Genomic DNA, 14,672 nt, shown 5'->3' with positions numbered 1-14,672 from the left:
GCCCAAACTTTTAGGCCTCCATGTTTGTTTATTTCAGATGGGGATCGAACCATGCATGGACCTCCAAGCTGCATCCCCAGTACAGTGACTTTTTTTTTTTTTTTTTCCTGGTGCTGGGGACAGAACCCAGGGCCTGGCCACCACTGCCCAGGAGGCCCTGGCCAACCGGAAGGCCTTGGCCAGCAAGTCCTTCTACTGAGCCTGTTTGCCCTTCTGCAAAGGAGTCTCCCTGTAGCCCCTCCAGTGCCTTGTGCCACTGTGGCGCCCACGCATGACCAGAGCCCTTGGCTTCAGGGTGGCCCTTGGGGGCCAGGGTCCTTTCTCCCAGCAGTGTGGTGCTTACCATGGTGGGCTCCTCCGGTTTCCCCAAGAGTCAGTCCAGACCTTCCAGGAGCCTCGCAGTGTGCCCAACCTGCCCTGCCCACGTGCCCAGGGCCAGTTTCTGAGCAGGTCCGGGGGACCCAGGGACAGCTGCACACGCCAGCAGTGGCCCGCGTCTCTCGCGTGTGAATCTCGAGCCCAGGATGGAGGCGTGGGCAGGGCTGCGCTCCTCTCGAGACTCGGGGGAGGCGCCTTCCCGCCCCATCTGCTGGCTCTCCCTGCCTCTGGCCTCTGGTCAGCCGCCTTCTCTGTCCTGTACGAGGACACTCTCATTGGATTCCGGATCCCATTCCAGGACGATCACATCTCCATTCTTACCTTAGTTACACCTGCACACTCTGTTCCCAGTAAGGTCACCATCTTTGTTCCCAGGGACGTGAGTTGGCAGGGCGCCACCCACTCGCCACTCGGGCCTTCAGGTCAGGCTGGCATCCCTAGTGGGCACAGGGCAGAAGGCTGAGCCAGAGTCCTGCTTGCCAGCCCCAGCCCTGGCTGCCCTTCCCAGTCCCCTCCTAGGCTGTGGTGGCCCTCAAGGGTGGCCCACGGTGCCTTGGCAGAAGGAGTTCCTGGACCACCCCCTGAAGTCAGTGGGTGCTCCCCAGCATCACCTGTGGCAGGGCTGTGGGGCAGAGGGGGTGACGCCTAGGCTGGTGGGAGCTGTGGACTCCCCGACTCCACCAACACAGTGGAGGCAGGTGCAGGTCCAGCCGGGGCGCTGGGCCTCCTCCAGTTGGCCACAGGAGGCTGGGAGCTGTCCTCCGACATGACCAGTCTGAGGGCTGGGGCTGGGACCTCATCGGCAGCACCGTGTCTTGGTGCAGCCTTTGCGTGACGGAGGGTCCAGGGCGTGCTGCTGGGAGGGGGCATTGTACAGATGGACCCCTGAGGGCCACATGCAGAGTCCAGAGCTGGGCCACTGCCCCCAGGCCAGAGGGCCTCCTGTCCTGGGGCCACGCTGTGGTCTGGGAGGGAAGTGGATGAGGGAGCGGCCAGGCAACACAGGGCGCAGGGGGATGCAGCTGCTCCGTGTGCCAGAGCCTGCCCTAGACCCGCTGCAGGGCCAGACCCCAGGCTCCCCGGGCCTCCACCTGCCCGAAGGACTCGGGTTCCCAACCTCACGGCTCCCCCAGCCTGGTGGAGGCAGAGCCTGTTCCCCGCATGGCTGTGCCCTCATTCTGGGGACAGGGCCCTGACGAGTGAGCCTCCACCCCCAGGTCGGCCAGCCCCCTCTGCACACGACGAGGTGGTCTCCTGGGTGCAGGGCTGGTCCCTGCGCCCTGAGGTTCCAGCTGTCACTCTGATCCCAAGAAGGAAATGGTACATTCTTGAGCTTGGCGAGGCTCTGGCCCAGGGGACCTGCCAAGCGAGGATTCGGCTCCTCACTCTGCAAACACCTGCCCAGTCAGCTTCACCTGCCGCTGTCACCTGTAGGGCTGCACAGGGTCTGGACGTCCCCAGGTGGCAGGAGGGTGCAGCCTGACTGTCTGGCCTTGTGAGGACCAGGAGTGAGGGGCTGGGCCGGGCGGAGAGAGGGAGTTCGGAAGTGGGCAGCAGAGCTAGGTGGGGAGGCAGCTGCAGCGGGCCACAGTGGGTCACCGGATGGCAGTTAGGGGTTGTCTGGCTGGCCTGCAAGCTGTCAGCCTGGACAACCCTCCACAACGCAGCCATCCAAGGAGGGCCAGCAGCCTGGCGTGGGTCAGGGTGCTCCTGGCTGGGAACTCTTGAGAGGCACCTGCCTGACCAGCTCTGGGGACAGTGCCTGGCCTGAGGGGGCATCCCAGCTGGCCGTGTGGCCAAGTCAGGCGGAGCTTCCAGGCTTGCAGGAGGCCAGTGGGGGAGGGCAGATCCAAGCAAAGGGGGGCAGGGAACTGCCTGGATGTCGGGGTGCCAGGAGGAGGGCCCAGGAGTGCCTTTCCCCAGGCCACCTCCCAAGCCCTCTGTCCCACACCCTCCACCGGACACTCCTGGGTCCACGGCAGCACGACCCCTAGTCCTGTTCTCTCTCCCCAGGGGACCCTGGGCACTTCCTCCCTCCGCCCTCCCCGTGGGACGTCAGCTCCCCCACTCCCTCCCCAGGACGTCGCTCATTCAGAGCAGAGCACGTCCCAGGCCCAGGCCCACCCCGCGCACACCCAAGCAGCAAAGAGCGTGTCCCCTCCTGCTCACAGTCCCTCGGGCCTCCGCAGCCTCCGTAGCGCCCTCCTCTTACTCGTTCAGACCCCGGTGTGGGCACCGCCTCCTCCAGAAAGCCCTCCTGGGTGCCAGCATCCGCGCGGGGCAGGCTCTCGCAGGCTCGGGCCTGTGTCGCACGCCTCTCTCCCGCACTGGGCACCAGCCCCCAGGTCAGCCCAAGGGCCCAACCAGGCCAGGATGGTGGCTGGGCAGGGGCCATCTCTGGGACACTTGCTTGCTCCTTCTTTCTTTCCCTTCCTCGTCATGTACTCCTTCATTTGCTGGCAGCTCCTTGTCTGGGCAGAGCTGGGGCCAATAGCAGGGGCCCTGCGACGGTGGGCTCCCACCTGGGGGAAGGGGTGCCAAGCCCTGTGGTGCCTGGCTGCAGAGGGGAGGCCCATGGACCCGACAGCTGACAGATGGCCCTTCTGCAGCCTCGGCGGCTAATGATTCCCCATCTTTAATCAGGCCTGCTGGCAGCGCCCTTTCGATCCGAGTAAATGAGTAGCTGGGGTCAGGGCTGGCTCTGGGAATCGGCTTCCGAGGCCGCGGAGGGAGGCCCAAGGAAAACACGGGGCTGCGCCGCTGAGGGCCCCCGCTGGAGCCGGGGAGAAAGAACAACAAGAGCCCGGCTGGGGCCACTGCTTCCCGGCAGATGGCACGACTGGGCCCGCTGACCCTGCACTGCCTGCCCCGCCCCGCCCTGGGCAGAGCCCCACGGGCATGCCAGGCTTCCATTAAATAGCCATTTATTAAGCTCTGACTGTATGCAGTGCCCTACACCAGGTGCGAGAGGCGGGGGACCCCCATCTATTAAGCTCCTACAGTTGCTGGGCCTCCCGCACCTGCTGCCCTGCCAGAGCCACAGCTCCCGAGCCTTGGTTCCCTCATGGGGCACTGAAGGTGGCCCAGGGCCCTGTAGGTGGCTGGGGAATTTAACAAAGTCCATCTGACGAAGGCGCACCAAGCTCTGCCAAGCCCTGAAGGTTCCCGGGACCTTGGCAACGTCCTGCGCTTTGGGAATATTCTGAGCAGCCCATTTAATGGATGAGGAGACTGAGGGGCAGAGAGGTAGAGATACTTGCCCCGTGGTCACACAACAGAAAGCGAAGCAGCTGGCTGCAGGGTCCAGCTGGAGGTGGGGATGGCAAGGGGCGCCCCACCGGTGCCCATTGCCCGGCCGCCCCTGGCTGAGCCGCCGCTCTGTTGCCCGCAGGTCCTGGAGGACCGCATGAAGCTGGAGTGCAAATGCCACGGGGTGTCGGGCTCCTGCACCACCAAGACCTGCTGGACCACGCTGCCCAAGTTCCGCGAGGTGGGGCACCTGCTCAAGGAGAAGTACAACGCGGCCGTGCAGGTGGAGGTGGTGCGGGCCAGCCGCCTGCGGCAGCCCACCTTCCTGCGCATCAAGCAGCTGCGGAGCTACCAGAAGCCCATGGAGACAGACCTGGTGTACATCGAGAAGTCACCCAACTACTGCGAGGAGGACGCGGCCACGGGCAGCGTGGGCACGCAGGGCCGCCTGTGCAACCGCACCTCGCCGGGCGCCGACGGCTGCGACACCATGTGCTGCGGCCGCGGCTACAACACCCACCAGTACACCAAGGTGTGGCAGTGCCACTGCAAGTTCCACTGGTGCTGCTTCGTCAAGTGCAGCACCTGCAGCGAGCGCAGCGAGGTCTTCACCTGCAAGTGAGCCTCCGCCCGCTGCCTCCGGGACCGCGAGGCCCCAGCTCCCCACCTGCCCGGCGGCCGGACACTGAGGGCCACGAGGGCAGCCTGCTCGGGTGGACGAGGGTCTTCATCAGAAGAGGGGTCTGAGCCTCGCTGGCGGGAGCAGCCATGCTCCACCCCACGCTGCCCTCCTCCTGCCCCTGGCCTGGCGACCGTCTGTCCCCGCAGGTGCCAGGGGCTGGCGGGAGGCATGTGGGTCCCAGAAGTAAGTGGGGCAGGGGCTCGGGGGCCTCTACGAGGGCCTCAGAGGAGAGCGTTCCCCCTCTCCTGAGTCCCTGTCCAGCACATCGAAGCGTCGCCAGACCAGGTCAGGGATGCCATGTCCCCCGAGCCCTCACCTGCCAGCCAGCACTGGGCTGGCACCTCCAATGTACTCAGCCCTCCCGCCCTCGGCCACCTGACCCCCAGGTCGGCAGGGGCCGGCAAGAGGGGGAGTGGTCAGGGATCCTTGCCTACTTGATGCATGGGGACACAGAGGCCCAGAGTGGCCCAAGGACGGGCCAGTTCCTCTGGACCTGAACGCATGCTCCTGCCTAAGCTGCCACCAGCCTGCCACTGGCGATGCCACGGTGGCATGAGGCAGCTGCCTTGAGAGACGCGGACATTCCCGACAGCAGCCTAATGGGGGCCTCCGGGCTTCTCTGAGCCCCAACCTGCTTTCTCTACCCCAGCCCCCATGCCGGCATCCAGGGTTTGGGGCTGTCTACTGCTGCGACCACCCTGCCCCAACCTGGCCCCTTCCTCACTCCCGAGTCCCAGCCCTGCCTGAGTCCTGGACGACTCTGCTCCCACTGACCCTCCCTGACACCCGGCTCACCTCCCCAGAAATCCGGAGATGGGCCGCGGGTGCCCCGGATGGAGCTGGAGGCTTGGGCTGGCGCCCTTCTGGAGCTCCTGGCTTCCCTGAGTCCGTAGCATGGAGGTGGCTCACTCTAGCTCCGCTCTCTGCCCACTGTCTGCTGCCCACTTGGGCCATTCTTCAGCAGAAGCCCTTGGAGACTTGTTTGGGGCTACCAATGAGCCAAGTGGCCTGGCCGTTTGCCCGGGGCTGGAGCCCCGTCTGGGCTATAGCTCTGCGTGCAGTACGTGTGCCCCAACGTCAGGACTCTCTGGGCCTCTGGGCTGCGGGGACGCCTGCCCCACCCTGCCCCACCCTGGATACCACGAGTACACAGGCCCTGCGTCCTCGGCCACTGGACCTGGTTAACTTATATTGTTATATAGCGTCCAAATGTCTATAGTGTCTTTTAAGTTATTGTGACCTACACTGGGTACTGGAGGTGAGGGGGTGGCTGCGGCCACTGTCCCCTGAGCCAGGCTCCTCCTTCTGCTTGAAATGGACCCTCGGGGCCTCTAATGCCACCGAGGCACTGCACTGTCCCTGGGCCACCAGGCACCCTGCTGAACCCCACCCCCCAGTCTGTCTGCAACAGACCCTTCCCTTGGGGGAGGGAGGGAGTCACTGCGGCCCAGGTGGGGACCTTGGTCACCCTCATGCCATGTGCAGGGGTGGTGGTGGCTGGGCATTGCATGTCCTCAAAGCACCCTACTCCTGATGGGCTATGTTGCTGGCCTCCCCTGAAGGGGACGCCTTGGCCCCAATAAAAGCTGGAATCAGAAAAGTGAGTGTGCGTGGGGTCCCCGTGTGACACTCCTGCAGCCCCTGCGGGGGATGGGGCATGTGTGCCAGCCCCCCAGAATGGGCTTCCTACTTCCTCAACCCTCCAGGGGCTCTTCCCTCCCACCCACGTGCGCAGGCTGCCTTTCTCTGGGGCCTCTGGTGGAGCTGGACACAGACCCGAGGCCTCCGGGGACAGCATGGGGCTCAGGCTGCTCTCGGGCTGGGCGGGCGCTGCCCTCAGGAGAAGGGGTAGTGGGCTCAGTGGACTGTGGGTCCGTTCAGCTGTGCCTGGTGCTTCGGGCTGGAACGCTCCCGGGATCTTCCAGGCCCTGGCCAGCCTGGGAGGGCAGCCTGAGGTCCCAGGGCTCAGCAGCCCCTGGCTGCCCACCACGCCTCCCTGCTTCTCGCGGCCAGCCTGTGAGCCTGTGGTAACCCTGCACTGCCTGCCATGAATGGCATTCCAGCCGAGGGCCGGAAGGCATGTGGCGGGGCCGGTTTGGCCACTGCCTGCCGTCCCCGGCAGCCTGGCATCGGGCGGAACCACTGATCAAACAGCCCGTCCCCACGGTGCCCAGCAGGGCACCCGCAGAAGCCAGCCCCAGAGACAGGTCTCGGTGGAGGGCTGTAGGTGGGGACACCCACAGACAGGAGAGAGCACTGGACCCTGAGCCAGCCCTGTCCCCGGGCACAGGGATGGCCTTGGGCAGCCCTCCCTGGTGTATGGCCTCAGTCTCCCCATTTGAGGGCACGAGGTGCCAGGAAGGACTTGGTGGTCGGCGCTCGGGGTCTTGGCAGATGTGGGGCCCTGGCTGGGCTGGGCCGCCTGGCAGGAGGCCCTGTTCCCCATGAGACGGCGGCGGCGGCGGCACGCGGGGTCCGGCTACTCCCACGGGGCCAGGAATGAGGAAAGAGCTCTGAGGAAGCCGCGGCCGCTGCCCAGGCTGCGCCGACCTCTTGGCTTCGGTTCAAGCCGGCCCGGCCTCCCGGGCCGCCCTGCACATCCTCCGGGGGTCCTGCCCTGGGCGGGGCCCATGCCCAGTGGGTCCCGAAGCCCAGCGACCCAGCCTGGCCTGGCTGCCCGCGCTCTGCCGGCCCTCCGCCCCTCCGGCTGGCCCCGGGGCCCCCTCCCCGACGCCTGCCTCTCACAGGCTGGCCCCTCGGCCCCGAGTCAGTCTGGGCTCTTGCCTGTGGGCAGGGCCCCCATGCCTGTGACTTCCTGCCCCCACGTGGGTTGAGCCCTGAGATGAGCAGTCCCAGGAGCACGGAGCACAGCCCCACGTCGGGCTGCAGGTGGTCACCCTCACAACACCTTCCTGCCTCCGTCAGTGCTGGTCTCCCTCACAGACGGGGAAGCAGAGGGCCAGAGAACACAGGGAGCTGTCCAAGGGCACACTGCTGGTGAGAGACAGAGTCGGGATTTGAACCCAAACCCTCTGGGTCTTCCTTCTGCCCACCTCATATGTCTCCTCCCATGTGGAGAAACTGAGGCCTGGTAACCTTGTTCGAGAACACAGACAGGCGGGTCTCAGAGAGGCGTTGACAAGTAATCTACCTCCACTAAGGACAAAACAAGAAAGACAGGGTTAAGAAGCAGCAGGTGAGACCTGGGTTAGACTTCTGGATGAACTGGAGGGGGATCAGGAGGGAGGGTGTGGTCCATTTTCTCCCAGGTCAAGGAAGGAAGTGCTGGTGTCCAGGCTGATGAGGCTGCGGTTTGCGGGGCCAAGGAGGAGGCAGGCGGGGGGGGGGGATGAGAGGGAAGTGGACGTGGAACCCCTGGAAGCTCAAACAGGAAGTGCAGGGTCCCCTGAGCAGAGGGCCAGTGCTGTCCAGGAGGCCCCTGAGCCTGGAGCAGGTGCTCAGTTCCTCCGCCTCCCAAAGCCAGGAGCCTCAGCTGCTGTCGGCAGTGCTCCCGGCTGGCCAATGCCTTCTCCCTGGTCCTCTCCGGGATGGATCCTGCCTATTCCTCAGGCCCTTGAACTTGAAGGACCCAGACACTGAGAGCTGCTGGCCAGGGCATCCTGCGACAGAACCTGTGAGTCCTGCCACCAGGGAGACGCAGGCTTGGCACCCACAGCAGACGGGCAGGCAGACAGGTGGGCAGCTGGCCTGCAGAAGGCACCGGGAAGGGCTCCTGGAAGCTGCAGCCCGTCCTGGGAAGGGGCCGTCCCCAAGCTCCAGGGGCCAGCGCAACTCTGCCCCATAACCACACCGCAGACTCAGTGCTCTCCTGAGGGAGCCCCCGACATCACCCTGGGCCCATGGAGGTTGGGGTGGGACACAAGGAGGCCGCTCGGCCAGCAGGTCACCTGGCCCAGGGCACCTTCTGAGCCCAGCAAATCCTGTGGCCACACGGATGGCAGAAGAGGGATGGCAGGCCGGAGATCAGGAGTCCTCTTACTCCACCTGCAGGCCGAGGGTCAGTGGCAGGGGAGGGAGGTGGGACACCTCCTGGGGCCAGACGCAGGTGTCCTTCCTGGGGCCTGGCCGGTCCCTCCTGGGTGAGCAGCCTGCACATCCAAAGTTTGAAGCGGCCTCCAGGACTCTGGTCCTTCTGGGGCAGCCCTGGGGAGGGTCTTGGCAGGTGATGCTGGGCAGGATCCCCGGGCCCTGCAGGCCTGGAGTGCCCAGCCTGAGCCGTCTGAGGTCTGGCCCCTGTCGGACTGCAGGTGGGACATGGCTGGCTCGACTCTGGACCCACCCCACCACACTACCCCGCTTTCTGGTCCCCTCTCCTCTGGCTCCTGGGCTCAGCCTCATCCCCAGGCACAGTGTGGCTCCTGTCCATGCTCACGTCCACTCCTTCACTCACTTGTCATGGCTGAGATCCTGGGTGCCCGGAGCTTGGCTGGCCATCCTGGGGTCTCAGCTGAGTTGGAAATGGGGTCCTCCCTCCATTGGCCCCAGGCTGGAACAGGAGACAGAATGACACATAAACAGGCCCCTATGTCTGGCGTGACCAAGGCCACCGTGGTAGGAAGTAGGGCTGGGAGCTGAGGGAAACCCAGGCGTGGGCAGGGGGCCGAGCAATGGCTCCCTGGAAGAGCTGTTGTCCAGGGGAGCCAGGACAGGAGGGCGGAGCTACAGGGAGCATGGGGGTGGGCACTGGGGTAAACTGAGGGACAATGGGCAGGGGCAGAGTGGAGCTTGGAGGATTGCACCAAGCTGACAAGGTTCTGGAAAGTTCCAGAAGGATGGAAGGGAATCTTGCTCTTAAGCCCTGTGATCCCTGTGATCCCGAGCATTTGGCAGGAACGCTCACTGTTGGCCACCTGGTGGCCCTCCTGGTGGTGCCCCTCTGGCAAGGGCCTGGGTGCACATGCTTCCTCAGCCCCAGCTGCCCCCTAGCCCTGGAGGAAACCGAGCTGCCCAAGGACCATCAGGCCCGGGGCCCGCGACACTGCTCCTGGCCCCCCAGCTGGGCTGTGGGAGGCCTGAGGTTTGTGTGGGACGCTTCCCTGGGTCCCAGCAGCCCCACGCAGGGTCTCTGGTGCCCTCCACATGCCTCCATGGGCCTCAGTTGCATATTTGGACTGGCTGATCCTGGAGGGTCCTTGCTCACCTGGGGGGTTCTTGCCAGACCCAAGGATGGTCCAAGTCCAGGTGGGCACTGGGTAGTCGCCCTTTGAGTTATCAAAGCCAAGGCCCAAGGCTCCGCAGGGGCAGGGCCAGCACCTGCACTGAGAGCAGGCCGCATGGCTCACCCAGGGTCCAGCAGGCGACCAAGGCCACCTCCCTCCTGGTTCCCAGGGAAGAGGGATCGATTACGTCTCCATGGCAAACACTCTGGAGGGGAGCGGCTCCAGCCAGGACATCTCGAGTCACGGAGCCAGGGAGTGCCTTCTGCAGGAGGCTGCGCCCCCGCGCCAAGGCCCCATTCGCTGGGAAGGCCGTGACTTCCATCCCCTGCGCCTCTCCAGGCCTGCAGGGACAGTCAGGCCTCGGGCAGCGATCCCAGGACCCGCTGACTTGAAGGAGGGAAGAGGGAACCTCCTGCCTTCAGGGCTCAAGGTCCGCATGTGGAGAGGAAGGCGCCTGGCCCTGGCGCTCAGATCCCACCATCCCGAGGTGCCGCGGGAGGTGCCTCAGTGGGACCACACTGGGAGTCTTGCCTCTGTGGCTGGAAGGGGCCTTGATTCCGGGCCAGGGTCCTGACAGGCTGTGGGGCCAGAGCCTGGGAGGCCTGTCTGTGGGCCTCTCCTTGGGCGGACACTGGGGCCCTGCAGGAGCAAGAAGCTCTTTGCCTCACCCGGACTCGTTTGGTCCACAGGTATCATTGCAAAGTCTGCCCCAGAGCACTGGCAGCTTGGATGGGGCAAGAGACCACCAAGAGCAGTAAGCGTGACGAGTCACATGGGTCACCAGTGCCCTGGAGCGGAGGTGTCGGGAAGGCCACGGTGCCTTGAGGAAGCCTCCAAGGGGGGTGGAGGGTCTTCCAGGTGGAGTGGTAGGTCAGGCCAGGGTCCCACAGGGAAGGGGTGACTGCTGAGAGGAGCCGCATGATCAAGGGGCTGGAAGGGAGCCTGGGCTGAGGCTGGACGGGCAGCAGGGCCCAGCCCAGGTGGACTCAGGCCTTTCCTCAGTGACTGGGCTGCCTGGCAGGTGCTGCAGAGTTGTTGGCAGGCAATGAAGTGACCTCAGGAACGCTCCGCTGCTGTGCAGGGAGAGCCTGGGCAGGGGGGGCGGAAGCTGCAGATGGTGAGAGGTCTACTGCTACGGTCCGAGTGCCACGTGGATGTGAGAAGCAGAGGGTTCTGGACATCTTTGCAGGCCCGTCAGTGGCATTTCCTGAGCAGAGTTGGGGCAGGTGCTGGACAGAATCCTGGGGAGAAGGCCAGAGAAGGTCAATGATGTGCCTGGACCAGGATGGGCACCCCAGCGTCCCTTGGGTGTGTGTCCAGGTGTTCCTGGATGAAGCGACTGTGATGAGGACCACCTCTCACTCAGAGGGAGGCCAGGGGCTAAAGTCGCCTGCCCCTCCTCTGCCTAGCGTGGGAGCAGCGCCAGACTCCACGTAGCCTGCTGTGTGACCTGGGCCCCTCCCTGCCTCAGTCTCCCCTCTTAGCCAGGACGAGATGCCTGTGTAGAGGCAGCAAGGAGGCCAGTGAGCGGTCATGCTGGGCACCCAGCAGAGCTCCTGGTCCTCACGGGGAGGCCAACCAGGACCAGGCGGCAGAAGTGCCCCAAGCTGGGAGCCAAGCGACAGCTGCTCAGGCCCTGGAGGGTCCCGCCCAACTCTGCACTCAAGTGGAGGCTTCCGGGTGCCCTCAGGGTCAGGTTCCCGCCGTGAGGGCAGGACCGTCTCTGGGGACTCTTTGGGAACCGGGGCACTTCTGCAGGGATAGGGCTTCTGGGAGAGTGTCTTTCTGGCAGTTGGGTCACTTCCTGGTGAGGAGTGAAGAGCCAGCCAGTCCTTCCTGTGCCCGTAGCTCCTTATGACCATCGCCTGGCTCAGCCTCAAGACCCGGGAGCCCCGTGTCCCAGTGTCCCTGCTCCACCTGAGGGACCCCCTGTGGGCCCTGGACCATGCACTGTGGGGAGCTGCTCTCCTGCCTGGGGATCCCTCCCTGGACCCCACGGGCCCCTCCCTGAGCACACTAGGTCCATGACCAAGGGCAGCCTGGTGAACCTTGGCTGGTTGAGGGTACTTGGGACCTGCAGTGGGCCCATGGCTGTGATCTGTGTCAAATCCCGCCAAGGGGCGGGCCATCGACTGCCCGTGGGCTCCTGCACCTCCTCCTTGGCCCCAGGGTCCCCACATCAGTCCGGCTATGGTCACCCCAGCCTGGCCTGTGTTGTCCCCTCCAGCTGAGACACGCCCTTCAGGGCTCTGCTGGGAGGTCACTTCTTCCAGGACACCATTAAAATTCTTCCCTGGGTGCCCAGATGCTGCCCACCTGCATGTGGCCCTCCCATCCGGCTGGGATCCGCTGCCTCAGCCGCACCCACCGGCTGTCTGTTCCGATCCTTCCCCTGTAGTTGGCAGTTAGGTCAAAACTTGGCTGGAGACCCGGAGGCCAGACCAGGCCTTGCACAACCCCGGCAGGCGGGCGGGGAGGAATCCCCGCGGGGACCCGAGACACACCTATTTTTAGCCTCAAGAAGAAAACTAAGCCCAACACACACAACAGTAACACAAATATTTGTTTTTATTCTTAAAAGGGCTTGGATGGCGGAGGGCAGGTTCGGGGCCTGACGCGCACGCCTGGTGGAGTCACGAGGGCTCCGAGAAGCCTCTCCCGCGTCCCAGCACAGCCTCCTCCAGGGGCCGGGCCACCCCAGCACCGGCCCCTCCTGAGCCAGCCAGTAGCTGCTCTCCCGCCTTGCCAGTGTCCCTACTGCCCCAACACTTGTGCCCTCCTCTGGGCGCACCGGGCCAGCCCACACCCCGTCGTCCCGCTGGGACCCGCCTCTGTGGAGCCTGCTCTGCCCACATCTCCGTCCGCCACATGGGGCAGAGTCCTGTTTGGGGGCCCTTCCCATTGCACAGCTGTACCTGAGGAAGCTGGAGCGAGACTTGGCCGGGAGCTCGGTGGGGAGGGAGAGGCCCCTGAGGCGCCAAGTGAGGACGGCCACAGGACTCCCAGGCCGGGAAGCGTGGAGGGTCAGGACACTCGTCCCTGGGGCTCCTGGGACGATGACTTAACGCAGCGGGTGTGTACCTCTCCCAGCCTGGGAGTGGCGCTCCTTCCTGAAGGTTCTAAGGGACAACCCTGCCTGCCCCTCCGGCTCTCGGAGGCCTCAGGTCCTTGGCTGGTGCCCACTTCGCCGCAGTCTTCCGGGTCCGCGTCTCCACACACCCTCTGCTCCTCTCCATGGGCTTCCAGGTCCAAGTCCTCTGCCTCCCTCGGGAGGTCCTCGGGAGGTCCACATGACCCCACGAGCCACCCAGGGTTCCCAGATGAGCTCCCATCTCCCATCTCCACGTCCTTCGCTGAGTCCACCTACCATAAGAGGTGGTGGTCCAGGCTCCAGGGCTTAGGCTCGGGTCCCCTTGAGGGCTGATTCCGCCTCCTGCAGACAGCCTGGGCTGCACGCCTGGGGAGGCCTCCCAGGGCAGCTCCTTCAAGAGGACAGCAGCCCCTGGTCCTGCTTCCAATCTGGGCTTGGGCGAGGAAAGCAGGGCTCACAGCTGAGCCACAGCCAGGCAGGTATGAAGCGGTGGGGTTTTGATGAGGAGCAGGAGGCTCTGTGGCCACAGCAGGGGAACAGGCCTGAGGAGCCCGCGGGCCCCATGCCCTGTGGCTTGTGCTGTTCACGACTGCTCCGCCCCACCCTCCTGCCCGGGGACTTCTGATCTCCAGCTGGATCGGGTCTGCTGAGGACCTGGCGGAATCACACCCTGTGGGTTATATGCGGCTGTCCTTAGGGGATCCCCTAGCGGTTCCCTGGACACAATCTCCAAGACACATCCCAGTCCCTCCACCCCATACCTTGCCCCAGAGATACCTGGAGCCTGGAGTCCCTCCCTCTGCATATCACCCAACCGTGTCACACTGCTGCCATTCAGGTGACCTTAGGAATATGCGCATCTGACTGAGTCACTGGCCGTCCAGTGGACTGGTGCCAGGCCTTCCCTGGCTCCTGAGGCCATCTTCCGCTCTCACTAAGCAGCCCCGGTTAGGCCCTGCGTGCCCTTGGTTCCCTCGCCCAAGATTCTCCCTGCAGACCTCTGCACACCATCCTCTTGCTCCTCCCTGAAGTGCCCTCTTCAAAGAGGCCCCTGATCTGAAGACTCCCAGTCCCTGGCCACCCTCTGCTACCAGGCCCAATCCCAGGCCTCTGGCTGATTCCCACCGGCATGTACGTCCCAGCTTGGGGACAGTGGCAGGCTTGTCAACACACTGACCCAGGACAGATCCTGGGCGGGGCAGGAGCACAGGGATGCTGAACACTGCGCACCAGAGAACAAATGTCTCCAAGGACAAACTGTGTGCAAGCAGGGTGCATGCAGGAGCCACCCAGCACTCCAGCCACCTGGGTCAGTGTCCCATGGGGACAGGCCTGAGGCTCTGGCCTCCCCGCAGCTGGGTGTAGGTTGCTGTGAGTGTGAGGTCAAATATTGCCTTTGTCCATCAGGTGCACTTATTGAGCACCCACTGTATGCTAAGACCGCCCTGAGAACTCAGGTTACAGGTCCCAAAAGAGGTCATGAGCCAACCCGAGGGTCTGAGAAGCCTTTCTGAGAAGAATGGGGGCTAGACATCTGTCATTGTGTCCTGAAGACTGGCAGGGCTCCATGAGGACAATTTCAACCATATCAGACGTGACAACTGACCCTGACAGACGGGAAGAGAGACCCTGGGCCTCACCCTCGGTCAGGTGGGCTCTGGGGAGCGGGGTGGGCGCCTGCTCCCCAAGGCCCTCCTGCTCTGCGGGCAGCGTGTGGCTGTCCTGGCGGCTGCACACAAACTGCGTTCAGGGGTGCGGAGGACGGGTGGGCTGGGGGCTGCTTCAGTCCTCGCCCCCAGAGCTCTGGGTACAGGGCAGGCAAACAGGGGCCACCTCAGATAGGGGGTCAACTGGAAGGGCAGCTCCACTCTGATGGCCTTACCTCAGGGGTCCACGGAAGGGGTTGTTGACAAAGGCTTCTAAAAATGCCACTAAAAATGTTTAGAAAGCACTTGAGCCTCGGAGAGGGGCAGGGTCTACCCCAGCCGCATCGGTCTGCCCCGGCTGTCCTGGCTGGGCCTCCACCCCAAAGGCTCCCTGGGACTGTGACTCCTGCAAGCCCTCACGGGTAGCCAGGGACGCAGCAGCCTAC

General features: G+C 64.6%; 2 protein-coding genes across 4 annotated transcripts in view; both read left to right on the top strand.

Annotated features, from left to right (window-relative positions):
• The window catches only part of WNT7B (Wnt family member 7B), a 43,748-nt gene extending 37,848 nt beyond the window's left edge, over positions 1–5,900 (top strand). For all 3 annotated transcript variants that reach the window (XM_079142589.1, XM_079142588.1, XM_079142590.1), the window contains exon 4: positions 3,770–5,900. In XM_079142589.1, coding sequence (XP_078998715.1) covers positions 3,770–4,249 — 480 coding nt within the window. In that variant the 3' untranslated portion in view covers positions 4,250–5,900. The remainder of the gene's footprint in view (positions 1–3,769) is intronic.
• An 853-nt stretch (positions 5,901–6,753) lies between these two features.
• Positions 6,754–13,307, top strand: LOC306661145 (uncharacterized protein; the record flags this gene model as incomplete). Its single annotated transcript, XM_079139931.1, has 3 exons — positions 6,754–7,095; positions 7,199–7,306; positions 12,071–13,307. 3 exons carry the CDS (start codon positions 6,754–6,756, stop codon positions 12,911–12,913), a joined length of 1,293 nt encoding a protein of 430 aa, XP_078996057.1. The 3' UTR covers positions 12,914–13,307.
• Positions 13,308–14,672: the final 1,365 nt, after the last annotated feature.

Source organism: Sciurus vulgaris (assembly GCF_902686455.1).
Source record: "Sciurus vulgaris genome assembly, chromosome: 5".
Taxonomy (NCBI): Eukaryota; Metazoa; Chordata; class Mammalia; order Rodentia; family Sciuridae; genus Sciurus; species Sciurus vulgaris.
Note: the sequence above shows the minus strand (reverse complement) of the source record. Positions and strands in the feature narration are given on the sequence as shown.